The following is a 27,927-nucleotide window of genomic DNA, read 5'->3' as shown; positions in this document are numbered from 1 at the left end:
AAAGTTGTATGTTTCATTGTTGCTACCTGCACCCTAACTGACTTGTCTCCTCCCTGTGACCCTTCTGTAAGGGGATGTCCTGTTGCCTACAGATGGGCTTTGGGTCTCCAATCTGCACTCCCCCTCATTCACAATGATATGATTTTTTTGTTCTTTGATGCCTGATACCTGATCCCTTCAACACATGGTCACACAGGCTGGTGTGCTTCTTCCATGTGGGCTTTGTTGCTTCTAGCTAGATGGTTGCTTGTTTCAAGGTGTGTCTAGTTCCTATATATGTCAGTTTTTGAAAATCTGAACAAATTTATAAACTTTGAGACACTCACCCTTAAAAAACCTAGATTTTATAACTCCAGATTGTGGAAGACCCGACACCACTGACTCCACATTCCTGAACAATAGTACTTGTCAGGAACTGAGCGGTAGTAGTTCTTCATACACTTCAATCCAGCAGGGTCCTCTCTACTCACCTTATAGCTGAGATATTTGAGGTTTGGAAGCCTGGTACAGCTTTTATAGTGGCATAACGGCTATGCATTGGGCTGCAGCCTGCCAAGTTCGGCAGTTTGTAACCCTCAGAGAAATGCATCGGTTCTTCCGTGGTCTTCCCTGTTCAGCGTCCAACTTTCACATGTATATGAGGTCATTGACTGGACCATGGCTTGGCTCAGGCCCACCTTCGTCCTCAAGGTAACACCTTTGCTCTTCAGCACTCGATAAAGGGGTCTGTGCAGCAGGCTGACCTACTGCAGCTCATCTCTTCATCTCTAGATCACTGCTTCCACGAGCACTGACTGTCGATTCAAGTAAGACAAAGTCCTTGGCAATTTCAACCTTTCCCCCCATTCATCATGACGTAGCCTATCGGTAAGGTGAGTCATGATTATTTCTTCTTTAACCTACAGTCCCAGGTCCTCTGGAGTGTGCCTCAGTTGTCGGTGCGTGCAGGTCTGAGTCATAGCTCCCCCATGCGACAGAGTAGAACTCCCTCCGGATTTTTAAGGCGGCCATCTTGACCCAAACCTCCCATGTGAAGCAAGACGTCCTTATACTACCTCTCACGCTTAAATACTGAGCCTGGACAGTCATCCTGTGGTTGATTGCAGTTCACAGCAACCACAGTCGATGAGTAGGAGGAAGAAGTGCTGTTTGTGTTGTTGGTTACTGTTGACTTGGTTCTGACACATTGTGTCCCTGAAATGCAAGGCCTTAAGGTTTTCAGTGGCTAATCCCTCAGACGTGGATAGCCAATTCCTTCTTAGTCTGTAAGCTCTGCTAAAACCTGTCCACTTTGGGCGACCCAGCTAGCATTTTAGATACCGATGACATGGCTTCCAGGATCACAGCTGCACACCAGTCACCACAGTGTGACAAGCTGACAGACAGGTGCTGGGAAGAAGTATTACAGGGAAGTAAATTTTCATCAAGCTCAGAAGCACGTATACAAACAAAAACTGTTCCGCCCCAGATGACTGTCCAATCTCATCAGAGGCTAGAGATGACAGGTATTAGCACATTCTTCCTCTAGATGAAAGATTAGGTTCATTACTAAGATCATATCGTTTTATAAGTGTCTTCAATCTTTGCAAGTGAGATGATAAATATGAAGGTGTTTTGGAAAATACAAAATGCTATAAAGCTGTAGGCTTGTTTAATTTTGCTTTTGCAAATGAAAAGCATCATAAAGATTAATCATGAATTTTAATAGTTTTTCTTTTTTTTTAAATAATTTTTTTTATTTTAACAATTTATTGGGGCTGATACAATTCTTTTCACAGTTCATACATATACATACATCAGTTGTATTAAACACATCTGTACAGTCTTTGCCCTAATCATTTTTTTCTCTTTTCTTCTTTTATATTTTATTAGGGACTCAAACAACTCTTACCACAATCCATACATATACATACATCAATTGTATAAAGCACATCCATACATTCCCTGCCCCAATCATTCTCAAGGCATTTGCTCTCCACTTAAGCCCCTTGCATCAGGTCCTCTTTCCCCCCCCTCCCTCCCCATTTCCCCCTCCCTCATATGCCCTTGGTAATTTATACATCGTTGTTTTGTCATATCTTGCCCTATCCGGAGTCTCCCTTCCCCCCTTCTCTGCTGTCCCTCTCCCAGGGAAGAGGTCACATGTGGATCCTTGTAATCAGTTCCCCCTTTCCAACCCACTCACCCTCCACTCTCCCAGCATCGTCCCTCACACCTTTGGTCCTGAAGGTATCATCCACCCTGGATTCCCTGTACCTCCAACCCTCATATGTACCAGTGTACAGCCTCTGTCCTATCCAGCCCTGCAAGGTAGAATTCGGATCATGGTAGTTGGGGGGAGGAAGCATCCAGGATCTGGGGGAAAGCTGTGTTCTTCATCGATACTACCTCACACCCTAATTAACCCATCGCCTCTCCTAAACCCCTCTATGAGGGGATCTCCATTGGCCGACACTTGGGCCTTGGGTCTCCACTCTGCACTTCCCCCTTCATTTAATATGATATATATATATATACATATATACACATACATACACACACTTATATCTTTTTTTTTTTTGCATGATGCCTTATACCTGGTCCCTTGGGCACCTCGTGATCGCACTGGCCGGTGTGCTTCTTCCATGTGGGCTTATTTGCTTCTGAGCTAGATGGCCGCTTGTTCACCTTCAAGCCTTTAAGACCCCAGACACTATCTCTTTTGATAGCCGGGCACCATCAGCTTTCTTCACCACATTTGCTTATGCACCCATTTGTCTTCAGCGATCCTATCATGGAGGTGTGCAGTCAATGATATGATTTTTTGTTCTTTGATGCCTGGTAACTGATCCCTTTGGGACCACTCGATCACACAGGCTGGTGTGTTCTTCCATGTGGACTTTGTTGCTTCTGAGCTAGATGGCCGCTTGTTTATCTTCAAGCCTTTAAGACCCCAGTCACTATCTCTTTTGATAGCCGGGCACCATCAGCTTTCTTCACCACATTTACTTGTTCACCCACTTTGGCTCCAGCCGTTGTGTTGGGAGAGTGAGCATCATAGAGTTCCAATTTAATAAAAAATAGTTTTTCAATACATGTAATATGGGGTATAATTTTTAAGTGCATAAGGTATATTTTATATCTGTTCATAGGTACAATGGAAGCCAACTGGTTTACTTTAAATGACAAAGCTAATTTTGAAATTGTTGTAATACCTTCTTCTAATATGTTTTAAATGTTCAACATCAAAGCTGGGACATTGGAAAATACTCTCATAGGCAGCCGTCTGAGGTACAACTGTTGGTCGCTCCCTATCTGAAGTGAAGAAAATCTGAGATGCTTGGAAAAACTTGTCCAATGGACTAATAGACCCGAGCTAGACGGTGCCCATTTACCACTACTAACTGTTCTGGAAGGGATCTTATCAGAAGGTCCTGGATAGAGTGGAAGAACCATGTGAACCAGAACGCACAGTCATTCAAAGACCAAGCTTACTGTTGGACAGACTGGCGGAACCCCCGAGGTGATGGCCCCGAGTCACCCTGGACTCTCCCAGGGCTTCGAGTGCAGTCAGGCAGTGACATTGGTACAGAGGGAACCGTACCACGCAGGACCTGTGCATACACACCTTAGAATAATCAACCATGCGGTGTCCAAAGGGTAGCGTTTCTCCAGGGGCACAGTTCAGAGGGGCGAGGAAAGGAAGGAGGAAGGGAAACCGGAAGCACGGGGAGGCAGGGGGGAAAGTGTGGGGATGCAGTCAATGAGACAAACACAGTGTGTGCAAACTCTTGATAGACAACTGACCTGCTCTGTAAATCATCACCCAGTCCACAGCACAGAGTTCGACAGAAGAACGAGAGCCTTCTCTGGAGAAGACAGAAGAGGATTCAGAATCAGGGCCAGGGACACGGAAAGGGCATGAGTGGGGAGGCCGGAGAGACCGGGTAAAGTCTGTAGTCTATAGTGTTGTTGGGACGTCCATGCCTTCCTGCTGACGGCTGCAGTGTAGGGATGTAAGATACTAATATTAGGGGAAGGGGGTGTACAGGCACCCCACGGACTGCTTTTGCAACTGCCTGGACCGTTGCAGCTATTTTCAAAATAAAAGTTTTCAAAGTGCCAAGGCGTAACTGAAAATCCAAGTAAACCAAAGCTGCCTTCTTTTCCATGTCTAGTGACAGCCCCACTGCAGTGCGAGACGTGGAGACGTGGCTGCCCCGGCTGCACACCCTGGTCGTGGGTCCCGGCTTGGGCAGAGATGATGCTCTTCTACAGAATGTCAAGGTAACGCACGAAACGCCTGGGACGAGAACCTGCCCGCTCAGGATAGCCTGAAACCAGATCTCTTGACGTCGGGGCAGAATGTTTCTGCGTTCCCCAAGCCCTTGTTTAGTCTTTTGTATGCCTCTTTCTTGATTCACAAAGGCAGTTGATCGGGTTTGGAGGCGAGGGGAGGGACCTGGCATCCAGGCAGTGAAGCCTGAGAACAAGCAACAAAAGGCAGCCGTGCGCATCTCTTTTTCACTCTTGGGCCACCAGCTAAAGTCATACTGACAGACATTCTAATGTTACTCTGGAATAGTTCCCGTTTACTGAGAGTATCACTGGTTCATATGTTTTATGTCCGATTTTCATGAGCGGAGTTTCAGGGTCTTAGTTGAACAATACTGAGCAGTGACCCAAGGTTACCATCAAAGGCTCAAGGTCACCTCTCAGAGGAACCCCATACTTGGTCCAGGACCCTGGCAAGTTCCTCAGCCCTGAGAAGCCATCCTTCCCACCCCTACACAGGAGGCAATCACTCCCTCCGGAAGGCTAGCGTAGGAGCGCTGGTGGCGTGGTGGTCACGCATTGGGCCACTAACCTCAAGGTCCACAGTTTGCAACCACCAGCTGCTCCCCAGGAGAAAGACGGGGCTTTCCACTCCCATAGAGAGTTACAGTCTGGGAAACCCATAGGGGCAGTTCTGCCCTGTCTTACAGGGTTGCTACAGGCCGGCCTCGACTCGATGCAGTTGAGTTTGAAGACTTCCGTGAATAAATCGTGTCCAGTGCTTCTCACGGCACCCAGGTCGGCTCCGTTTAGGGTATTGTCTCATGGCAACTCCATGCACAGTGGAACGGCCCCTGCCCCACCCTGTCCCATGCCCATCGTCAGCAGCAGATCAGGTGATTGTGATCCACAACATAGGTTCCCAAACTTAGTTGGCTTCCTGCCCCCTGTTCAGAAAAAAAATTGCTCAGTGCCCACCCTAACCATTAAAACTTTAACTCTAGTCCGTTACCCGGGATGAAGTGTAGGTATTTCTTCTGCAGCTCCCTCTGGATGGTTCTGAAGGGGACTCTGGTGATGCCGTGGTTACATATTGGGCACGGTCAGCAATTTGAAACCACCAGCAGCTCCATGAGAGAAAGACTGGACTTTCTGCTCCCCTAGACGGTTACACTCTTGGAAATCCACAGGGCTCACTGTGAGTCAGCATTGACTCTGTGGCAGTGAGTCTGAGGTTTTCCCCCTGAATGGTTCCAGCACCCTCCAGAGGGCAGTATCGCCCACTTTGGGAGACACCACCATGAGGCTTTCCGGGTCAGGTTTTCACAACTATAGCTAGGACTTTCTTCCTGGTGTGTCGTAGACCTGTTCAGCTTTGCAGCAACAAGCAGGAGTCCACAAGGTGCATTGGCTGGGAGCGGAAACCAGGTCTCTCCCACATGGAAGGGGAGAATCCCGCGTCTGCATACCAGGGCCTCTTGGTTTATGGCAGAGCAGATGACATTAGAAGTAATTGTCACAAATGTTCCAAGTCACAGCCTTTGATTTCTGAGATTTGATTATTCTGAACGCTTTATATTCTTCTTTGCACATTTGAATAACGTTCCCCGGGGCATTCTCTCCAGGCGAGCCTGTGTTGTCAGCTTGCTTCTCCGGAAAGTTCTATTAGCCTCATTCCTTAGTCAGGAGGGCCTCATCGTGCTGCAATGACCATGACTCTGGGTCTTAGCAACGTTGGTTCCTGGCTGCCACCCACATTTTTGACCTCTGCTCTCTGAGCTGGCTCACAGATCTAAGCAGGCACAGGACAGGCCGTGCCGCTCATGAGAGAAGTGACTGAAGGTCACACCCACACCGATATTGTTATTGATTCATCACTAGCTATGTGGCAACCTTCGTGTAAAAGAATGAAATGTTTAGTTCTCCAAAAGTTGAACTTCAAATCCATAGCAGCCGTCACCACGGACAAAAATCAGAAAACCAGGATAGAATGCCCTCTCCCTTTGTAAACACCCAGGTCTGAGCCCAGCCTGGAGAGGAGGGTGGCCGGCTGGGGTGGAGGGCGTCGAGTTCAGGACCGGAGGAAGGACCCCAGCGACAAGGCAGAAGACAAGAGTGGCTGTGCCCACTTGAGCTACATGGAGCAAAAGCCCAGTTAAAGGAGGTTGTCCGGGGCTGTTTCTGTGACTTGTTCGCTGTCGTACTGGTAAAGGACGTGGGTGGTGGTGGTGGGGGATGTTCTAAAACAAATCTTCCCATTGAAGCTTCCACCAGAAATCGAAAGTCCACTCTGCTTCTGGCCCCCTGTCGGGTTCAGACTCATCACTGGCAAGACACGGTAGCCACCAGAAGCAGCCCGGGGTTTGGGCGGATTGAAATGGAGCGCTTGTTTTTCACTTGCCGGAGGACAGGGCCCGTGTATGGCGCTCCTGTCAGCAAGGCTGGCTGAGCTGTGCCCCAGGGCCGTGCAGGGGACTGTTTGTTGGCAGTTGCTGCTGTTGGTACAGAAAACCGATAATACTTGCAAATACCTTTCTTCTTTTCGTTTCAAACGTTTCCCTTTTTGTCTCACGAAAATTCTTGAAACAAAGGGAAAGAGCCTGCTGTCTGGGAGGCCCCGTTGGCCCGGCTGGAACCGTGGGGAGCGTTGGGAGATTAGAGCTGTGAGCTGCAGAATGGTGGCGTTCCATTCTGGACTGAGAAGCTGGGATAATGGGAGAGCTGGTGCTGGAAGGGGGGAGCTATTCATTCCATTCAAAAAGAGCTCCGGGAGAATAGTGAGTGATTAATGAGCCAGCAGTGGTGCATTTAGGATAAATAATCTGAGAGGCAATCAGACACAATTTAAAAAGTGGCTGTAGATGACACGTTGTGCAAATTGGAGGCATTTAGGATTCGACGGGCTTGGAAGCGACGTGGAACTAGCCTGGGGAGTGCGCAGCGCCTGTCAGGTGGTGCCATCCAGATCTTTGGAAATGTTACCCACTTGCTGTAAAGTCGAAGTTAATAACCGTTTCTGAGTGAGAGATCCTGGGTTTCAGCCGAAGGGGAGAGCGCGTCTCCCGGGGCGGCCCCATTTGTAAACAGCACGCCCGAGCCCCACATCTGCGCCCTTCTGTCCAGCGCTTTGCGTCCTGAGGGGCACTGAATGCGCCCGTTGTTCTCCTCACAGTAGGGCTTCCCAGGAGATGCCCGGCGATAATTATGCCAATCCGCTAGCCGGTCTGTCATGGGAAATGGAGGCAACTGAGGGTTGCCTGGCAGGACGGAGCCTGGGGTGTTTGGTCTTCCCGGTCCCCCACGAGCCTCATGACAATCCTGCTCCTGGCCCCTTACACTTGCTGGAGCAAAGGACATGTCCTCTGACACCTGGTTTGTACCCGCAGCCTCTTAAGTCCCTGTGTGTCCTGGAGCCGAAATAGTGCTTTGGAGTTGTAGACGGGGCGCTGGCCTGGCGGGGCCGAGTGCAATGGAAGTGGATGTAAGTCAAGGGCTGTCACTTCAGCAGTGGACTCCTGCTGAAATGGGTGATGCAGCGCTGCCCCGGGCCTTTCCCTGGGGTGGCGGGATCCCGAGCCACTGCCGCTGGACCGCCTTCTGCTTCAAGAAGCTGTTTCTCAGGCTGTTTTCAATGCACGGCAGCAAACATCGACTTCCTCTTGTGTACAGCAGGGATCTGTTGGCCAGAGGTAGCCTTCCAGGTGTGCTGCCTGCCTGCTTGTCCCCCAGAATGACGAGCACCAGCCGGGCCCGAGAGTCGCTCTAGCTTAGTACTGCTGCTCCCGAGAGGGAGGGGGGGGACCTTCAGGTAGCATCTTGCCTTGTGAATCGCAGAGGCGCTTGTAGCCCGCCGGGAACTCGGTCCTCCACCCTTAGCCGAGGACTCTTCAGGCATGCCTAAGTACTGCTACCTGGGTGATGCATTCCTCCACCAAGGACTAATTGCAGAGAAAATACAAGATCGGCCATTAGGAGTAATGGCCATCGCATGGTTAATTAGAGATGAAAGGACTTCGTTTTGAAATGACCCTTTAAAGCGAATGGGAAAATTAAGTGCTTGGATTTGACCGAAACTGCTTCATCTATGTTTTTCTCCCCTGGGGCAAATACTTGGTCTAGGGCACAGCAAATGTGGCCCTCGGAAGTTGTTAGGTGGGTGACCCAAGCGTGGCCAGGCATCTTCTTTGACCTTGCGTTCCTCATTTGGGCCATTTATTGTCAGGGGCCTTGGTGCCCGAGCGGTTAAGCACTTGGCTGCTAGGCAGAAGGCCAGCAACATGGACCCACCAAGGGGGGCTCGGCGGGAGACTGGATCTGGGGCTTCAGATTGTAGCCTTACAAAGCTAATGGGGTAGTTACCCCCTGTCCTCTAGGGCACCAACAGTCACAGCCTGACTTACTGAATCGTAAGACCGATAGGCTAGGTGAGATGTATACCAACACTCATTGTGTGCGCTTTGTGTGCCAGGTTGTAAGCGCATTGTAGTAGGGAATTCATGTTATTCTCACAACAGCCCGATAAGAATGGTGTTATTACTACTCCTAGTGTTACTAGTCTACCAGCGAGGAAGCTATTCATAGGGAGGGACGTCCGATACAGACATCGGGCTGCAGCGAAGCCCTCCTGGTCAGAAGTGGCCGGGCCGGGTTTGAGATGCAGACGCTCAGTGCCAGGGCAGAGACCCTCAGAAGCAAACCAGGCTTTGTGTATGAAAGCACTTCAGAGGGCGGGATCAGTAAGGGGCAGTATGCAGTCCCATCCATTCCGCTGCCCGGTGCCAGGCCTCCTGGGAAGCCCTGGGGACACACCTGAGGTTGGCAATACCGCACTTTCCACATGCGAGGGTCCTTGAATATGATTCACAGAGTGCCTATGGGAGACTTGGCGAGGCGGTGGCTGTTTGCAAAAAGAAAGTATAACGGAGGCATTCTTTGTGCAGAAATCGGGCATACGGGAAGATGTCAAAGGGGGTTACGGGTGGTGTCAGCTTTGGGCAGCGTCTGAAAATGCATCTGGTCTTAAGAAACCTCTCCGGCCCTTTGCTAACCCCACTTTAGGAACTGTATTTCAAAGGGAACTAATCCAAAGGGGGAAGGAGAGTCGTCTGTAAACAGTTAGGGCGGCAGGCCTGATTACGTACACCCTGCTCTAGAGCTCAGCGGGGCCACTGCGACAATGTATGCTTTCTGTAACTGTAATATAGGCAGGTGGGCGCCGCTCAGGGCAGGAAAACGGTGCCCGAATGGCTGGAAGGAAAAAGCACTATTTCTGCACACACAGCACCTTCGTGTACAGCCAGAGGGGACCGAGGTGAGTCCCAAGTGAAGAGAGCGCGTCTTCTACTTCAGGTCCTTTTCTCTGAATGTACGTTCACATTGGAGTCTTGGCTATCAGCGTCATCTTTAGAAACACCACCAACAAACAACCTTGAAATGTAGTAGTGAAAAAGCTGAGACCTGAAGATGGACCTCATCATCCACTTAAACCAAACTCCACGAGATAACACTCTGATTCATACAGTTTGCTCTTCCCCCCTGGTTTCCTTCGCTACGCATATGTAAATAGCAACCCCAGTAACGAAAGCTGCAAGCATCTATTGCATCTTTTCTGTGTTCCAAAAATGCTTTCTGCGTGTGTCCCCATCAGGCATCCGCTCGTTGCCTGGTGCACAGCAGACAGGTCACGGATGGTCCCCGAATGAAGTCATTCCAGGGCCAGGCACAGTCCTGAGAAGAATCCTATTTGGTAGACGCTGTTCTTACCACCCACCCTCCCCTAATTTTTCAGATGAGGAAATTGAATCCTAGTGAAATTGAATGGCTAAGTTAATTACTTAATTAATTTACTAAATTATTTTAAATTACACGGGCATCCCCGAGGTGCTCTCGTAGCAAGTGAAGTGCCGAACTGGGTGCTGGTGCTGGTTTTATTTTTGTTGTTCACCAGCTTTATTGAGCTATAATTTAACAGACTTTTCAATTCACCTGTTTAAAGTAGGACATTCATTGGTTTCTAAAGTATATTCACAGAGTGGTGCTGCCAACACCACAGTCAATTTTAGAACATTCTCATCACCCTGAAAAGACATGCTGTACCAATTAGCAGCCACTCCCCATTTCCGCCCGGACGCTTCCCAGCCCCTCCCACCACCACTGCCCACAGCTTTGAGCCCAGGCTAACTCCGAGCAAACCTCTGTAGGGGGTTCTGAGACTGCAAATCTTTCCCGGAGCACACAGTCTCCTCTCTCCTGCGGAGCTGCTGGTGTTTGAACCACCGACCTTGAGGTTACTAGGCCAATGTCTAAAGCACAGAGGCACCAAAGCAACTATCTGTGTCTGTGGACTTGTCTATGTAGAGAATCCATATAGACAGAATCATACAGTCTTTTGTCTCTTGCTGCTGTCACACGATAGAATGTTTTCAAGGATCATCGATGCAGCGGCATGGGAAGGAAGGAAGGAAGGGAGGAAGGAAGGAAGACGTTCCATTTTACTGCTGAGCACAAATGCGCCTACTTCTGTGTATCCACTCATCAGTTGACAGGTCTGTGGGTGGGTTCCACTTCCGGCTATCATAAATGACTGGTGCCGCGAACATTCATGGTGGGGTTTTTGTGCAGACGTACGCTTTGATTTCTAGGAGTGGGATGGACAGGTCGTACGGGTTGGGCAGCAGTTCAGAACCACCAGCAGCACCGAGGGAGAGAGCTGGGCTTTCTCCTCCCAGGAACGGTTACCGTCTCGGAAGCCCCAGGCGGGTCCCTGTGAGTCGGCATGGACGCCATGGCTGTAAGTTTGGCTTTGGTTTATAAGGAGCTCGGGGCGCGCTGTCAGGTAACTGTCAGACTGCTATGGGAATGTCAGCCGATGGGACTCAGGAGCCCGGCTGCTGAAGAAGGACGGACAGTCAGCATCTGTAAAGATGTACAGCCTTGGGAACCCCAGGGGGCAGTTCTGCTCCGTCCTGTAGGGTGACCGTGAGTTAGAATTGACCTGATGGCAGAGGGTGGGGTGGAGTGACTGTCAGGAGTGCTGGTGATGCAGTGATTCAAGTGCTTGGCTGTTACCCTGAAGGCGGGCAGTCCTACCCCCTCGGCTGCCCTGCTGGGGGCTGCTTCTGTGCAGACTCACAGCCTGGGAAACCCCGTGAGGAAGTTCCGCCTGGACCTACAGGGTCTCCTCTGGGAGCCCACGTGGACCTGGCGGCAGTTGGGTGTCGTACCTGTAGTGTGCGTTTCCAGGGGCCGCCTAGCTGTTTGTAGCATGGGTGTATCCCTGTATATCCCCCCCACCCGCCATCCCACTTCTCCGCCATCCCACTGGGCCCGTCCGGGGAGGTCCCTCGGCGGAACAGCCAGGGTCTTGCTCAATCACTAATCTGAAGGTTGACGATGCGAATCCCCCAGCCTTCCTGCAGAAGAAAGGCCTGCCAACCTGCTTTAGTTCACATCCCGGCCAAGGACGCCGGACAACAGGGGAGTTCTGTAACAGCGGAGTTCACCAGGAGTCGGAATTGACTTAACAGCAGCGGTGGGGGCTGGTTTTTCTTGGGGTACTACGTGTGAAGGGGTGTTTAATTGTGTGGACTCCCCGTGCCCACACCCACACCCCACCACTTGTGGTTTACATTTCCCTGAAGACTAGCGATGTCGGGTATCCATTCCCGGGCCATTTAGAACCGAGTTCTCTTTGGTTATTGAGTCTCTTTCCCATGTGTCTCTTCTCCATGGTCTGTCTACTCTTCATAAGTTGCCGCTCGGAAGGTTCAGGATCAACCAGCTGGGAGAGAGCTGAGGCTGTTACTCCCGTGAAGAGTTTCAGAAGGCTCGGGGACCCGAAGGGACAGTTCTCCTCTGCCTCGCGGGGTCGCTGTGCCTTAAGGGCCCCAGCGGTGAGCCTGGTCTCCCTATGAGCTTGAATTTTGTTCTGCATTTTCCTCCTGCTCTATCCAAGACCTCCTCAGGCGGTCCTTTCCAGAGCAGTGGTAATAGAGCTCGGTCTGATATGGGTCCCGGGATTGTGGAGATGGATGTTTGTGTGGGCCATTAGCTCAGCAGACTAATTGTCTCCAAGTGTCGGGCTTTTCATCACTCTGTACAAGTGGATGTTTAGGTAGAAGTGCACTTCTAATAATAATAATGTATAAGTTATCGAGGGGTCACCAGGATGGGGGGAGTGGAGGAAAAAAGAGGAGCAGAGAACAAGGGCTTACATAGAAAGTACAAATGTTTAGAAAATGATGATGGCAACATGTACAAATATGCTCGATACAATGGATGGTATGGAATGTTATAAGAGCTGTAAGAGCCCCCAAGAAAATGATTTTTAAAAAAACGTCGAATGAGCATTGTCATGCCCAAATGCATAGTATGTTTATTGTTGTGATCAGGCACCGTTTAATTGATTCCAACCCAGACTGATCCTGGACAGCCCATGACGACTGTCCTGTTGGTTCCCCACAGCTATGGTCTCTAGGGGAGCAGACCTCTGGGCTTCTCTCCCTGGGGCCACTGGGTGGGTGTAAACCACTGCCCGGCACTCCGTGCTGGGCCACCAGGGTTTAGTACTGATGGTGTTTCAGGAAACAGTAAGTCTGGGGAGGAAGACAGATCTTTAAGCTGGTGACATGATCCTGGGCTCATCTTGCTGGTGCTCTTGCCAGAACGTGACGTGATTGTGAGCCTAATCACATAGTCAAATGCTGCCCAGCACTGCTGACCGGTATTTGCCAGTGTGTGAGTATTGGCTGATATCTGCCCTACAGGCGTGGCTTTATTCCACACAACACATGTTTCAGTGTGCCCCTGCGACCAGTGGAGAGCTGCAGACAAGTTCCCTCCCCCAGATGAGTGGTCTTAATCTTGTTAGTGTGCCTTCCCCCCCCCCCCCCAGCAAAAAGATGCAATCCAATCAGGAGGCCCCAAGGGGGCCTACTGGACCAGTTCATTGGAAAGGGGGGATGCCGGCGGAGACAGCTGTGACGATCGTTGCTTGGCTTCCCAAGGGGAGGTACTTCGGGTAGACTTTCTCCAAAGACACTAGGGAAGCCTAGGGACCGACTGGAACGTTTCAGAAGATGGAAGTCTGCATGGCGAGGAAGAGGTCAGGACAGGGGCACGAAGGCTTGCTTCTCTCTTGTTTCCTTTCCTTCACAGAGCCCGGCTCATTATTTGGGGGTACCAACAACTGTCCCGTGAGAGTTTCTTTGGCAGGCTTAGCGCATCTTGCCCCCTTTTCTTCACCAAGCTCGGAGCATGTGGAAAGGAACACAAATGGCGTCTCTCAAGGATGCCCAAACTGCCTCCTTTTTTAATAGATATAATCATTTTCCTAGGAGCTCTTCCATATGCCGTAACATTCCATGATTCCAATGGAGCGAGCACAGTGGTACAGTTGCTACCACAATGAGTTTCAAAGCATGTTCTTGCTTCTTGAACTCTTTGATATCAGCTCCCCTTTGTCCCCTCTTCCCCAAAACTGCCTCTTTGATCAAGTGAAGAGGGTTAGAGCGATGCAAACCTCACAGTTACAAGTGTGTGTGCACATCTGGGTGGATGAGATGTTAGATTCACAGTTGCCAATTTTAATACAGGCTTCTGTGCGTCCCAGGTGTTCTCGAGGTAGCGTGGCCGCGCCTGGCTGCGGCTGCAAGGTCAGGGCAGCAGTTCAGAACCCTCAGCCGTTCCTTGGGAGAAAGACGGGCTTTCTCCTCCCGAGGAGTTACCATCTCAGAAACGTGCAGAGGCAGTGCCACCCCCTGCCCTGTAGGGTCACCGAGCAGGCAGCACCTGCATGGCAGTGAGTTTGAGTTTAGGGGTTCTGTGATACCTTTTGTAGCAATACTTTTTGACTTACATTCATATTATCTCACAATAGATTGGTTTATAATAATAAGCAACCATAGCTTGATTATAGATTACAAATGAGTTTTATATACTTTCTTTCTTTGAAACAAGAAACCCCCTGAAACAGTAAAATCCTACTAGAGAAGAGTAAGGTTCACTGTTTATTAATTACGTATTATGGCCGCTCGTTATTTTAAAACACGCCTGTCGTGCTCAGGAGCCTCTGGTGACACACATGGTTCAGAGCGAGTAGACAAGATCGACAATTCCGATCCTGCCCCCAGAGGCACTTCCAAAGACGGACGGGCCTGCTGATTGCTTCGGGAAGTTCACGGCCCTGAAAACCCCGGGGAATCCCTCTGCTCTGCACACGGTGGTGACCATGAGTTCGAATGAACTTGTCGCTCCATCTGATGAAAAAATACAGAGACAGGCTCATGTTGGCAATTCCCAAGAATTCGGTGTTCTTGGGAACGCTTGTTGGAAATGTGGAAGCTCTCACCCTGGGACACAGCCGTTTCACATCGTGGTTCAGTGGGCCTGTGTCGTCAGAGTTACTAAGGACCCGTTACGAAGGCATTCCGCCGATCCATTTGGCTCTGCCGTTATTCCCTGTGATTTCTGTTTATCTGACCGTTTCCTGTTTATGAGTTGATAGCCTCACGTGGAATTCATGACACGCCTCCTTCGTCCGTTCTCCCGGGACAGGCAGCCACAGCTTGTTGGTCCACACGCATTTCTTTGCTCCTAGGGCATTTTGGAAAAATCGAAGGCCAAGGGTATCCCCGTCGTCGTGGATGCGGTAAGTGTGTCCTGCCCTGCCCTCGCCCTCTCCCTGTCCGGCACGGCACACAGCAAGGGCACCCGACAGCTGTGGGGTCAATGCCACCAACCTCCTGTTTTGCAGGACGGCTTGTGGCTGATCGCGCAGCAGCCGAGCCTCATCCAAGGCTACCCGAAGGCCGTGCTGACCCCCAACTACATGGAGTTCAGCAGGCTCTATGAAGCTGTGGTGAGTTTGTCCGCCAGGCGCGAGCCCCTCTCAGCCCGGAGGAGAGCCCGGCCGCCAGGAACCCAGCCCCTCCACGGGTGCACATCTTTGCCTAGGTGCAGACTGGCAAATGGCAAGTGTCATTTTCCCACCCTCGTTTCTGGGAGGCACACTGGTTTCACCCGGGTGCCCTGCCAATTGCTAACCGGAAGCCCCTTCCCTCCCCTGGCGGCCTCGATCCCAGAGGTGCATCTTGGAGCGGCTGGGCCCTGGCGTGCTGGGTTCGGGGTCCCCTTCCTTCCACCGCTGACTCTGGGCACAGCCGTCAGTCTCGGGCCTCTCATGGCCTCATCTGTGAAACGTGGACCGTGAGTGTCTGCTTCAGAGGGCTTTGGTGAAGAAGCAGGATAATAGATGTCTGTCGGCTCCTCTTGACATATCTAATGCCCCAGAAACGTTCACCCACTCATCACCACCCGCACGTGTGTTCCTCCTGCACAACCTGACAAAATCTGACCGCAGGCATTAGGAGCTCTGGTCGGGCAAGACAGCGGTGACGTCCCTCGAGCACTGTGTGGGCACCCAGCTGCGGTACACTGGTTAGTGGTGTGCAGCGGGGCTTCCCTGTGTGCTAAGCGAATGTGAACTTCTGGAAGCTTGGGCCCAGAATCCACCTTGGAGGCTCTGGGGATCAGCGATGCTTGCTGCCCTGGTGCGTGTGTCTGCGGCCCCCTTCTCAGTCCTTGTAATGAAGACGTTGATTTGTGTCCCCCATCCCCCCCGCCCCAACTCTGCTGTTCCTGGCGTCCTCTGCAGCTTCGCGATCCCGTGGACAGCAACGATCATCACGGAGCCGTGCTGCGTCTCAGCCAAGCGCTGGGGAACCTGACCATTGTTCAGAAAGGAGAGAGAGATGTGATTTCAGATGGCGAGCAGGGTGAGTGGTGTGCTGCCCCCCCACTGGGGGCAGCCAGCTTGCCCACGTGTGGATGAGGGACGACGAAGGACCAGCCCGCTGTGGGCCGCCGGCCGCTCGATTCTGGGCTGCTCTGTGCACATCCGTCTGTGCAAAAAGAGGGACTTCCCCATGAGTCTAGCGACCAAGACCACTTCAGAGTCCCGATGTATTTTCACTTTTCACAATTAGTGATAACAGTGAGTGACAGCATTGAAATATTTAAAGATACATGGTGCCTTCGCCCTTTCTACATCAGCGGGATTTCTAGAGGATTTCTGAGAGACAGCCCAGCGTTAAGACGATGGTAGCCACGCATGCACGCGTGTCTTCTCTGCTTGTTTGAACAGTGGCTCCTTGTCTTCAGCGCCATCAACCACATGTCGCTGCTGTTTTCTGCTCTCTCCTCAGCCATTCCCCTGCCCCTTGAGAGCTTCGTGTTAGCATTTGTAAGCAGGTGTGGAGCATCGGTTTCTAAGGATGCACCAGAACATCACCTGGCGCAGTGGTGAAGAGATCTGAGAGCCGCCTGGCCCTGTGGGAAAGAGTGCTGAGAGCCGGGAGTGGGGGTGTTGAAGGAGGCCTTCTGTCTTCCTAAGGCAAAGTGGGAAAGCCCGGCGCCCAGGGACCCGATGAGAGGGGCCTGAGCGGGAGACGGCTGACAGCGTGCCACGGCTTCTCTAGCGTAGTGGCCATGAACGTGGACATTTCCACGTCAGGTTCTCCAGAGGAAAAATGATCTCAGAAGTGCATGTGAGTTATTTTAAAGGCGGAGGCGTTTACATGCATACCGTTAGTGCTTCTTTACTGTCCCCAGAGTGGCTCTCCTGAAGGTTAAAGAGTTATCAGCTTGTGAGACGCTATGACCAGGAAGACAGCCATCTGTTTTCCTCCTTGATCTCCAGGGAGAAGCGGCCTATGACAAGCGTTGTGGCTGGGTCGTGCGCCTGGTCTGTGCCCACACTGGTGGTGGCCTCGTCGTTCTCTTTGATCCGATGTGGGTGGTCCTCATTTCCCCGTGTGCATGACACCCTGAAAGGCTCACGCCTCCCCTGGGCCCCGTGTCACCACCCTGTCATTGTCATCTCGCCTGCAGTCATTTGGATATTTTATTACATTCTGTCCCCGTTGTCCAACCAGCCGCCTGTGGTGAAAAGGGCACCGTGTAACCAAGGACTGAGTTCAGAAGGGCCTGGGAAGGAAGGGGACAGGGACCAGGAGACCGAAGAAGGCGGTGGGAGGCGTGAGGGATGCTCCCGGAGGGAACTGCAATGGGGAAGTTGAATCAGAATGTGTGTTAGTGCTCCGTGGCTCCGCACCTCAATGCACAAGGAAAAGCTCAAAGGAAATGTTTTCCATATTAAAACCCAAAACAACCTGAAGACAACACAGTGCTGATGCTAGTAGTGGACCTGCCGGGTGAGACAGGTCACCGCTGTCACACGGACCTGTTGACAGGGAGAGCGAGGCGGGGCCGGAGCAGTGAGGCGCACGGCTGGGGGTTATGCAGCACTCTTAACTTCCTGGCCGCGCAGGGCCTCCACAAGGTGGCTGCCACAAGGGCCCCAACTTATGTGTTTGGCTCTGCTGCACCCACCACGCTCGCCCTGACTCGGGACCGACTCACCGGCACCACAGTCACCTTTCTACAGAGCTGCTTCATGCAGGACCAAGCGTGGGTCCCTCGGGACAGAGTGGCTGGGCGGGGTCAGGATGAAGAGGGAGGAAGGCTGAGGCATTCTTCAGGAGCCCTGGGGCACAGGGACAAGTCCTGGGCTGCTGACTGAGAGGCTGGTGGTTCACACCCACCCAGCCACTCTGCAGGAGAGACCTGGTGATCGGTGATCTGCTTGTGTAAAGATCCCGGCCTAGGAGACCCTGTGGGACAGTGCTACTCTGTCTCCTGGGGTTGCGGTGCCTCAGTATACCCTCCATGTCACCTAGCAACAACAGAAAGACGTAGTGAGGCACTTAATGTATGCCCACAGGGGGGCGCTCTCTCTCTATAGATAGATAGATAGATAGATAGATAGATAGATAGCAGACACCAGCAATCCAAGTGATTTAGGACAGAGCAACTTGTTTTTAAGACCTTGACCAAAGGATTAGAAAGTTATACTTTATAGAGCCCTTGCCACTGTGAATCGGCTTCTCCATTAACGACCGGAAGTCCTGATCATTTGTGAAGTCCATTCCAGGCTGCGTTTGTCCTAGAACATCATCACGGAGTCTGCTTAAAGCAAAACCATTCTACGGAGGGTTAGAACCACCGTCCAAAACCCACTGCCATCAAGTTGACTCCAATTCCATCAGGACAGAGTAGAAATGCTCTGTGGAGTTTCCCAGACTGAATCTTCACAAAGCAAGACCGACTGCCTCAACTTTCTCTGCAGGAATGGCTGGAGGGTTCAAACTGCTGACCTGGGGGTAGCAGTCCAATGGTGAATACAGTGCGCCACCAGGATATTAAACCAGAGGGATGTTAAGCCAGCCCACTGCCATTGAGTCCATTCCAGCTGATAGTGACCCTACAGGACAGAGAAGGACTGACTCTGGGTTTCTGAGACTGTTAATCTCTCTGGAAGCGAACTGCCTCTCATCTGGCTCCCGAGGAGGAACTCGTGTGTTTGAACTGCTCACCTTGTGTTTAGCATCCTGACTTGTAACCCACTGTGCCACCAGGGCTCCATGGAGGGAGGGAGACAGTGATTCACCAATCAAGGCAGCACACAAAGCTACCAGGCAGTCCCAAGTGCATCCCCAGGTCAGGGGCTGTGCAGGGCTTAAATGTTAAAATACCTGGAACTCACCATAAAAAAGCAGCACTGGTGACTTAGTGGTTACACATTGTGCTACTAACGGGAAGGTCAGCAGTTCAAAACCACCGTCCAGTCCATGGGCAGACAATGAAGCTTTCTCCTCCCATAAAGAGTCTCAGCTAATAGTGAGACTAATAGTCTCAGAAACTCACAAGGGCAGTTCTTCCCTGTTCTATAGGGTCGCTATGAGTCAGTACCAACTCCGTGCAATGCGTTTTTGAGTTGAGAACAGTTTAAGCATTTTTTTTTTGATTGGCTAGCTAGAGTAAGTTATTCAGATGGTCTGTTTTTGGTAAATCATTCAGGATATTCCCTCGCTCGCTGCCATGCAGTCTATCCTGACTGGTAGTGACCCTGTGGACAGGATAGGCCAGTTCCCATGAGGTTTTGAGGCTGTAAACTTCACAGAAGTAGAACGCCTCATCTTTCTCCTGGGGAGTTTGAACTGCAGACCTTGTGGTTAGCAACCCAATGTATAGCGCACTGCAGGCTGCCAAGAACATATCCAGGCAAGTCCACGCTGTTTATGGACTTCCTGAGGGCAAGCTGGCCCTCGCTGGCTTACTGTCAGCGGTCATGGGCCGCCTCTTCTGAGACAGCAGCTGAACCTGTGACACGAAGGAGTGGACTTGGACCGCCTGTAAGCCATCTCCGTTGTGCCAGGCACCAGGTTCACACCTCTTGGAAGGTGGATGTGTTTGACGCGTGGGATACACACAAAAGCTCACCGTCCTCTGTGGGTTGGCAGCACTTGCGGAATCACTCTACTTAGATCATGTTCTTCCTGGACGTTCTGTTTTAACCGACAAATCCATGTCTCACCTCCTCCTCGTGTTCTGACGACTGTTTGGTGAATTAGCCATGTCTCCATGGAGCAGCCACCCCGCCGGGCAGGCAGTCGTCTTTCTTCATCTGTGTGTGATCTGGGGCTGACCTCTTACTCCAGGGTCTCCTGTCAAATCCTGGCCAGGGTGGGGTGGGGGGAGGACTTACGAAAGTCTGTGCAGAAATGGAACTGAAAGGTACTGATTGAAGCCGCCTCAGTAAAGGCAGACTCAGATTCTTCTAAGAAACTGGAGGCAACAGCAGGCAGTCTAAAGGGAGCTTGCAGCCTGGGGCAGTAGACCCACTTCTCTGGGCTAGGGGACTCGCCTTTTAGGGGGGCTGCTGCTGGGGCTAACGTCTGCTTCTGGTCTGCTTCTGTTCAGTGCTCGTGTGCAGCCAAGAAGGCAGCAGCCGCAGGTGTGGCGGGCAAGGAGACCTTCTCTCAGGCTCCCTGGGCGTCCTGGTGCACTGGGCGCTGCTGGCCGGCTCGGAGAAAACCAACGGGTACGTCCCCATCGTAAGGTAGCATGCTGCAGGTTGCTGAATTTTGTTAAGATGTTCCAGTAGCTGGCACGGGGAATAAGTAGTTTCATTAAACGCAAAGTGTTAGTGTTGCCTTGGAAGACATTCTTGGGCAGGAAGGAATCCTGCCGGTCTAGTTAAGAACACCTGGTCCATCCTGGTTGGGCTCAGTGCATGGGTTCACTCTGGGGTATCAGTTACCTTGAGGGAAGTTTTACGAGCCCCAAACCCACTGCCAGGGAGAGCCAATTCTGTCTCTTCAGGGTTTCTGAAAAGACAAATCGTTACTGGATTTGACAGCCTCATCTTGCTCCCAAGAAAGTGGCTGGTGGGTTTGAACCGTTGACCCTGTAGTTTCAGGCCACTAACCACCGTGGCCCCTGTGGCCTTAAAGAGGTAGTTTTCTTTTTATGAAAGACAGCAGAAGTTAAAATTCCTGTCTAGTTTGTTCACTGCATCCCCAAATGCCTTCCGTTCTGTCCTAAAGCATTCTCTAAATGATATTTTTGCTCTATGCAAAATATACGCTGTAATTGCCAGGGACTATGAAAGTCAGATGATCAATGAGGTTTTAAAATTGTAAGTGCGCACGCGCGCGCATACACACACACACACACACACACGGGTGAGGGAGTGAGCTTCAAAGAACTGGGGGGGAAATGCCATTCTTTTTTAATTCCATCTTTCCGCAAACTTTTTGAAGCTGCCGTATCTAAACATTTGTCAGTGCATCATTTTTCCAGGTGTACAAACTCCTGAGTGGTGCAGACTGTATTCATTGTGAGGTGTGGCTACCACCCTCACCAACTTCCCACCCCTAAACACACGCATCACCGACGGCTCCCCGCCCCTTTTCTCCACTAATACAACGCTTTCGCTACATGTGCCTATGTGCGTTATTTCATCTCAGTGAGATCATGCAATACGGGTCCTCTTGAGATTGCCTTAATCCCTGAGCATAAGTTATTTGAGGCTGGGGCATGTCGCGGCATGAATCCAAGCTGCATTGCTTGTGATGTTTCATTTGAACCAATAAGGTAGACACAGGAATGTCCTGCTCTGAGACCCCGGCTGGCTGTCCTGCCTCAGGGGGCCCCAGACTTCAGGGTGCTAGTGGGAGGGCCCGGAGGTGGGAAGCAACATGAAACCATCCCCTGGAGTGGCTACCATGGAGCCCCGGTGGCTGCTGACCTTGAGGTCTGGGGGCGAAAGGAGACTGTCTGCTCCTTGTGAAAACTCACCGCCTCAGAAGCCCTGGGAAGCAGGTCTGCTGAGTGCCCTGGGCCCCTGTGAGGCAGAACCAGCTCAGGACAGTGGGTGGGCAAGAGCTACAGGTTCCTAACTCACAAAGACCGAGGATGCCTTTGCCCCTGAGGCTCTTTACTTTGGAAACTTCTCTAGTGTAACGCCTTTCTCCCGCTTTCCCAGCTTGAACCCGTTTCTGGTGGCTGCATTTGGTGCGTGCGCCCTCACGAGGCAGTGCAACAACCAGGCCTTTCAGAAGTTCGGCCGCTCCACCACCACCACAGACATGATTGCAGAGGTGGGACCGGCCTTCAAGAAACTCTTTGAAACCTGAGCCGGCGCTGCCCACAGAAGGGAGGAGGGCGCTGCCCACAGAAGGGAGGAAATGGCATTTCCGATGGGGGGGGGGGGGAGATAATGCATATGTATGTATGTGGTGAGTCATTTGGATACTGAATTCTGGGTAGCATGCTCGAGTTTAGGATTCATTTGGTTTATGCGGAAACTTTCTGAACTTGGAATATAACAATTTGGGGCTAAAATAGCATGTAACTGGAGATGTCGTGTAACGCAACAATGTATTCCTGGGCTTTTCTTAGTTTTCACCAAGAACCAAAGGGAGGGAAAAAAGATTAAGAGAAATCACATGAGAACAGAAAATTCTTCCACCAGCTCAAGTGCGTTTCTTGGCTTGCTCCAAGATAAGCAGAGTTCTGTTTTTAGTCTTTCTGTGCTTTCCCCCTTCTCGTTCTCCACCGGTGTACTTGATTTTCCTTTTATTTCTCCAAGGACTTCCTTGAACCTAGGACCCAGTCCTTGCTTTCAAATAGCTCCGTGAGTAATGAATTGTTTTCATGTGTTTTCATTTCTTTTAAGTAGGCATCCACGGAGGGATCCACCTGAGGGCTTCATTCAGCATTCAGTCTTCGGTTTGTTTTTCTTTCTTGAAAGCCCCAAGGCTGTGGTCCTGAGTCACCCCTTCAGGTCTGGAAATGAATTCACCCCCACCTCCGGCTCAGTTTTCAGCCCAACAAAGCAGATAGGTCTGTAAGGGAAGCAGTAACTCCAGGGAGGAGGAAGCACACCTTCAAATACTCGGCAGTGGGAGGCCAAGGCCACGGTTCTACAAGGTTGGGAAGAGGCGGAGGGAAGTAGCAAACAAGGAGGAGGTGGGTTAAGTGAGGAAGCATTGCCCGACAGCCATCTCTGCCAAGAAACAAGACGTACACGGGCCGTTGAGTAGAAACGTGATCTGTAATCCTCCGCCCAATTCACAATCAAGTTTTAAAAAAAAACCAAAAACTAAAAAGCCACTAGGGTTGAAAAGTTCCTGGGCAGAAATTCTAAGCATTGGCTGCTCAAGTTGACTTTAAGTAGTTTGGAAGAGACAACTGATGTTAGAAATCATTGGAGGCAACTGCTTGAGGCAGATGGGGCAGCCAAATGCTTTCTGCAGTACTTCATACCTCAGGCACATTTTTTTTTCCAATTCTGTGCGCACATCTGCACTTGATGGCCAACGGGCATCAGCAAATACAGAGGAACTGATGGGGGAGGGTGGGCGAAGAGGGGCTCACGGTTAAGGTAGATCTGGCCATGTTGTGACTACGTGTTTGGAAAACATCAAGCTCATTCAGTCTGGCATGCGGGCAGTTCCAGGATGCCCAGGAGGAAATACTAATTGGCATCACTCTGTCTACTTATGAAACAGGACAGCGGAGCCAGCTGGTCTGAAAATGTGTGTCCTGGGGAATAGTTACAGCCTGTGAAAAGAAGCGAATCTCTGAAATTTCAGCCAACGAGAGGTTTTCTTTTCTAGCGTGAACCTCCAGTTAGCTAACTTGGATAGTCCACGTAATAAGCCTCCTCTGGATGCGTGGTTTTCTTCGAGTGACACCTGCTTTTTAAAATAAGCTTATGTATTTTTAGATCTAAGCATTGGCTTATTTCCTAGGACCATTTCTCACAGGCCGTTGAGTCAACATTTGCACATTTCGATAATGCTCTCTACAGTGATCGGTGTGCTCCTTTATTGATTGCCCGTGATGAGTCCTTTTGGTTGATACTCTGATTCAAACTACCTCACCCCACAGTGATTTTACTTGCTTATAAAACTACTGATCTACTGTCACAGCTGGTACAAAGTGGTTGCTACTGTTATTTCCTGTCTGAAACTCTTCACCGTGTAATGGGAAAACCGGCCGTGGGTTTTCCCCCCTGTGGGTCGTTCGTGACAGCCGAACACCGATCACTATTAAAAGAGCTCATTTAAATAGAGTTTTGTATTTTTTTCTAAGTAGCTAAGAATCACCTCTCAGCTTTTCTGAGGGTGTTTGTCCGATACTCGTCTCTGTATCAAATGTGTGTTTTCCACCAATGCATACTAGTATCGTCCCAATTAAAAGAACAAGCCTGAAACATTTCTTCCCACAGAAAATAAAATATAGTAAAGTCAACAGGAGCTAGTGTGCGTGTGGACACTTCTGCGTATATGGGAGGTTAAAAAAAATAGCACCAAGTCAGGTGCTATTTTTTAAAATGTGCTATTTTTTAAAATGTCATCTACAGGTGACTTCCTAAGGAGCATACATTTTCATTAACAAGAAATGTAAACATGTATTTCGTGTGTGTGTGTGTGTGTGTGTGTGTGTGTGTGAGAGAGAGAGAGAGAGAGAGAGAGAGAGAGAGAGGAGAGAGAGAGAGGTGGGGGTTGGGAACACTGGTTCCTGAGATGCAGAATCGGTCCCTTCTCCTTGTTTCCAGCTAAGTTAGAGAACGCAGGGTAGTAGCCAGGCCCCAGGTGCCTTCCAGGGGGAAAGGGTACCACTGACGTGGCTGCCGGTCTCATTCCCTAAATCCTGCTTGCTCTTTGAGCACCAGCCCTGTGTCAGTCCTGGTCATCCTGGACACCGCCTGGGCTGACCCCAGGCTCCCTCACACCCCGTTGCTCTGAGGGGTCCACGCCATTACTGTCCCCCAGCCAGGACCAGCTGGGCTTTGTTACGCATAGCACTTTGCTAAACCGACTGCCACGAACTATCGGACCTGCCACGCGTCTGTGCATGGTGCTGGGGGAGCCTGGACGCTGGGCCACCAGCACTTCGAACAGTGGCAGGGTCCCCCAGGGTGGTCAGGTTTCCAGGGAGCTTGCAGGCTGAGAGACCAGGAAGAAAGGCCTGGTGACCGACGTCTGCAAAGTAGCCAGTGAAAACCTGAATCACAACAGAGTGTTGCCCCACCTCCTTGTTCTGGACGCTCCGGCAGGAGGGTCCGTCGATGAAAGGCACAAACACCTTGAGGATGGACTGCCCGCGTGGCAGGAATTGAGAGGGTGCTGCAGGACCGGGCAGAGTTTCACTCTGCTCACAAACACTGGACGTGATTTCTCTAAAGGGAGCTTTGTTGTCTGTGGCAATGAACTTTCCCAGGGGATCCATTTAATTTATTTTAATGTTGACTTGAGACACGATAAGAACAAATAAAAGCCATCAACGAGTCAGTTCTGACTCGTAGCAGCCCAAGATGGCTTCAGAGGCTATACATCTTCCTGGGAGTTGACAGCCTCATCGTTCACAGCCTCCCTCAGCAGCCGGGGGAGCTTGAACCACCGACCTTGCCGCCTGGCCAGCAAGCCTATGCTTGCCTGATGGCACCCGCAGGGCTCCTTAATGGCCACAACCGGAAACTTTAATGTAAAGTCTTCATCTTAATCGGGCCTTAGACGCGCTGTGGTGAGAGTGTAGTTCTACGTGGCTTCTCCATCTTCAGTTCCCGGCTTCGGGTGGTCTTTGGTCCTCTGATCCAGTAGTTCCCATGTAGACACGGTGCTGCTTCTGTCCTGCAGAGAGGAAAATAAGATTTGGACTATGAAGAGGTGCCGCATTACTGGAAGGGCTTACCGGGCAAGATGCGTGTTCAGTGAGTGAGCTGGGACAGGCTGCCCACCCTCAATGTCTTACTTAGACCGTGTCCTTTCCAAAGGAAGCAGCTGTGTGTAGAGCTCCCCCTGCCCCCCCCCCCAGCCTAATGCCCCCTCTGATCTAACGTGGAGGCTGTATGAGAGCAGTGTGCCAGAAATGCCAAGACTGAGTTCGAATCCTACCCCTGCCCCTGATTTCTTGCACTCACCTCTACTTGTGCGCCTCGCTGCTCCTTCCTGCTCTGACACCCCTACACTCACGTGACCTCTTAGTCTTGGTGTGCTCACCGCCTGCCCCCACCCCGTTGTGTGGATGGAGACCCACGGCCGAGCGGGCAGTGGCTCACCTTGATGTGGATGCTGTGAATGGCGAGGTCCTTGCGCAGGGCATCACAAGCCTGAAGCAGGGGCTGCCTCTCCAGGAGCTGCCGCCGCCGGGCGTCCCCTGGGGCTTCCTCTGTGGCCAGCGCATACTGACGCACCTGCTGCCGGAACCGGACCAGCTCGTCCACCACGCTGTGCAGCGTGGCCGCGCTGCTGTCTGCTGAAGTAAACTGAAGACAGGCCCAGGGTTACTTGCTCAGCCACGTCTGGACAGCGGAGTGTAGCCGTCCAAAGCAGACCCAGAACACCAGGTTCTGCTGTTGGGTCCATAGCGAATCCATTGCAGAGAGCAAGCCAGCGCAGGTCTGTTCTTTGGAGCCCCTAAAACACGGGGCCTCATCACAAAAGCCCCCTCAGCCAGCAGCTTTCGTGAGAGATGCAGAGTGAAAGGATGCAGCTGGGGGCCCTTGACAAGTCTTTAGTGGTGCGAAACAGCACCCCTAACATCACAAGTCCCCTCATCTCTATTTTGGGCATCTCAACACTCCAGGGACACTACAGAGCATCATGCAGGAGCTGGACGGGGAAGGGCTCCGGCCACGCTCCGCTTCCTTCCTCTGGCCTGAGGCCCTGGTCAGGTGCTTGCAGTGCAGCCTCCAGGACTCCTGGCAGGCAGGGACCTAGGAGAAAAGGTGAGGGGCGGGGCCAGGGAACTCCACCACCAACCTCTACAGCCCTAGCTTGTGGGAAATATGCTTACCGTCTCCTCCACTCAGAAGAGTCTAGAAGTCTAAGCCATGTGGACAAAATAAGTCATTTTAACTATGGTCACTGTAACCAAATACTTAAAATACCGCAGCCATCTCACGTGGGGCACATTCACACACTGTGCTGTGACTGAATGGTCTGAGGCCAGCTAGACCAATTCATCAGGAGGGATGAACACACGTGTGAATACGGTTTCCTTAGCCAGCACCCCTCCCTCCCTCCCTCCGTTGCGTCCTCGTTCCACAGAATGGATGCCAGTGACGGTTCAGAACATGCCGCTGCTGTTAACACATGTAAGTAAGAAACCAGCCTCGGTCTTTTCTTGCTTCCACAATCAGAGCGAAGTTTGTTATTACAAAAAATGGGGCTCCAAGTGGGGCCAGACTCCAACATCTGAGTTTAAGAGTTTAAGAGCAGGTGCATTCGCTCATTTTGATAGCAGCCAGTTACAGGCCCTTTTCCTACTCAGTGAGGAGCTCAGAGCAGGGGGTGGGGGCAATAGAGGGCTACAAATTGGGCTGCTAACGCCAGGGTCAGCAGTTCAAACCCACCAGGTGCTCCAAGGGAGAGGAAAAAGGGTCAGCCCAATAATGATTGACAGCTGCAGAGGCCGAACGAAGGTTGTGCTCTGCTCCCCAGTCAGAGTCGACTCGATGGTAGTGGTGTGGTGTTTGGGGTTTGCATAACAGCAGTCTCTGGAAAGACTCATCAAAAATGGAACAGACATTCAAGGACTTGGTCTCTGGCCAGGAGTTAAAGAGTTTCATATAAATGGCTAAGTGGAGCCAGAGCGGGCCAGAAAAGGTTCAAAATAAAAATCAACCAGTACACATATAAACAAGTCTGTGAACTAACACGCATGTTAAATATGTACATCTAAAAGATAAGTATACAAACAAATCACACCTCAAAATCACCCCCAAGAACTTGCGATTCCTTCTTGCATGAAGCATTGGCCATTCACGCTCATGGAGACATCAAGGAGCCTGTTCCGGGTGCTGCACAGGAGCTGCCCAGGAGGCAGCAGTGGAACCCACCTGAGAGACCCGCTTGGGACTCGTGGCCAGAACAGGAGGGCCATGGAGGCTGAAGGGACTGGTCCAGGCAGAGAGAGACCAGAGGGAGAACTCAATCCAACACGGAACAGGATTTGTTCACGATGATAAAACCACGCCTGTTGCCCTAGCGACTGATTCCGGCTGGTGGTGGCCCTAAAGCCATACAGGTCTTTGGGCAACTGGCAGTGCTGCCGGTGTGAGGGCAGTAACGCCGTCAGCGGGACGGGCTTGGTATTGAGAGGGGTACGCTGTAGTTGCGGAGCAAATAGGCATGCAGGTTCTAAGGGCTGATGGGGCTGCAAATCGGCACCAGTTTAGGGAGTGGGGTGTTCTTTGACTGTACGTATAACTTTTCTAAAACTAATGATTCTTTCAAGACGGAAGACATGCCAGAAATGAAT

At 51.2% G+C, this 27,927-nt stretch overlaps 2 protein-coding genes across 5 annotated transcripts in view; one reads left to right on the top strand and one right to left on the bottom strand.

The window, feature by feature from the left end:
* The window catches only part of NAXD (NAD(P)HX dehydratase), a 54,079-nt gene extending 30,349 nt beyond the window's left edge, over positions 1-23,730 (top strand). For all 4 annotated transcript variants that reach the window (XM_075563424.1, XM_075563423.1, XM_075563422.1 and 1 more), the window contains 6 exons: positions 4,158-4,266; positions 14,852-14,902; positions 15,008-15,112; positions 15,908-16,028; positions 20,074-20,194; positions 21,641-23,730. In XM_075563424.1, the coding sequence (XP_075419539.1) occupies positions 4,158-4,266; positions 14,852-14,902; positions 15,008-15,112; positions 15,908-16,028; positions 20,074-20,194; positions 21,641-21,791 (658 nt within the window). In that variant the 3' untranslated portion in view covers positions 21,792-23,730. The remainder of the gene's footprint in view (positions 1-4,157; positions 4,267-14,851; positions 14,903-15,007; positions 15,113-15,907; positions 16,029-20,073; positions 20,195-21,640) is intronic.
* Positions 23,731-24,084: 354 nt separating this feature from the next.
* Positions 24,085-27,927, bottom strand: part of CARS2 (cysteinyl-tRNA synthetase 2, mitochondrial) — a 97,998-nt gene continuing 94,155 nt past the window's right edge. Inside the window, exons 14-15 of the mRNA XM_075563426.1 lie at positions 25,724-25,930; positions 24,085-25,295 (exon numbers count right to left, since the gene is read on the bottom strand). Of these exons, the coding sequence (XP_075419541.1) occupies positions 25,203-25,295; positions 25,724-25,930 (300 nt within the window). The 3' untranslated portion in view covers positions 24,085-25,202. The remainder of the gene's footprint in view (positions 25,296-25,723; positions 25,931-27,927) is intronic.

Source organism: Tenrec ecaudatus, chromosome 11, assembly GCF_050624435.1.
Source record: "Tenrec ecaudatus isolate mTenEca1 chromosome 11, mTenEca1.hap1, whole genome shotgun sequence".
Classification (NCBI taxonomy): Eukaryota; Metazoa; Chordata; class Mammalia; order Afrosoricida; family Tenrecidae; genus Tenrec; species Tenrec ecaudatus.
The sequence above is the reverse complement of the archived record's forward strand: the minus strand, read 5'-3'. Positions and strand labels throughout refer to the sequence as shown.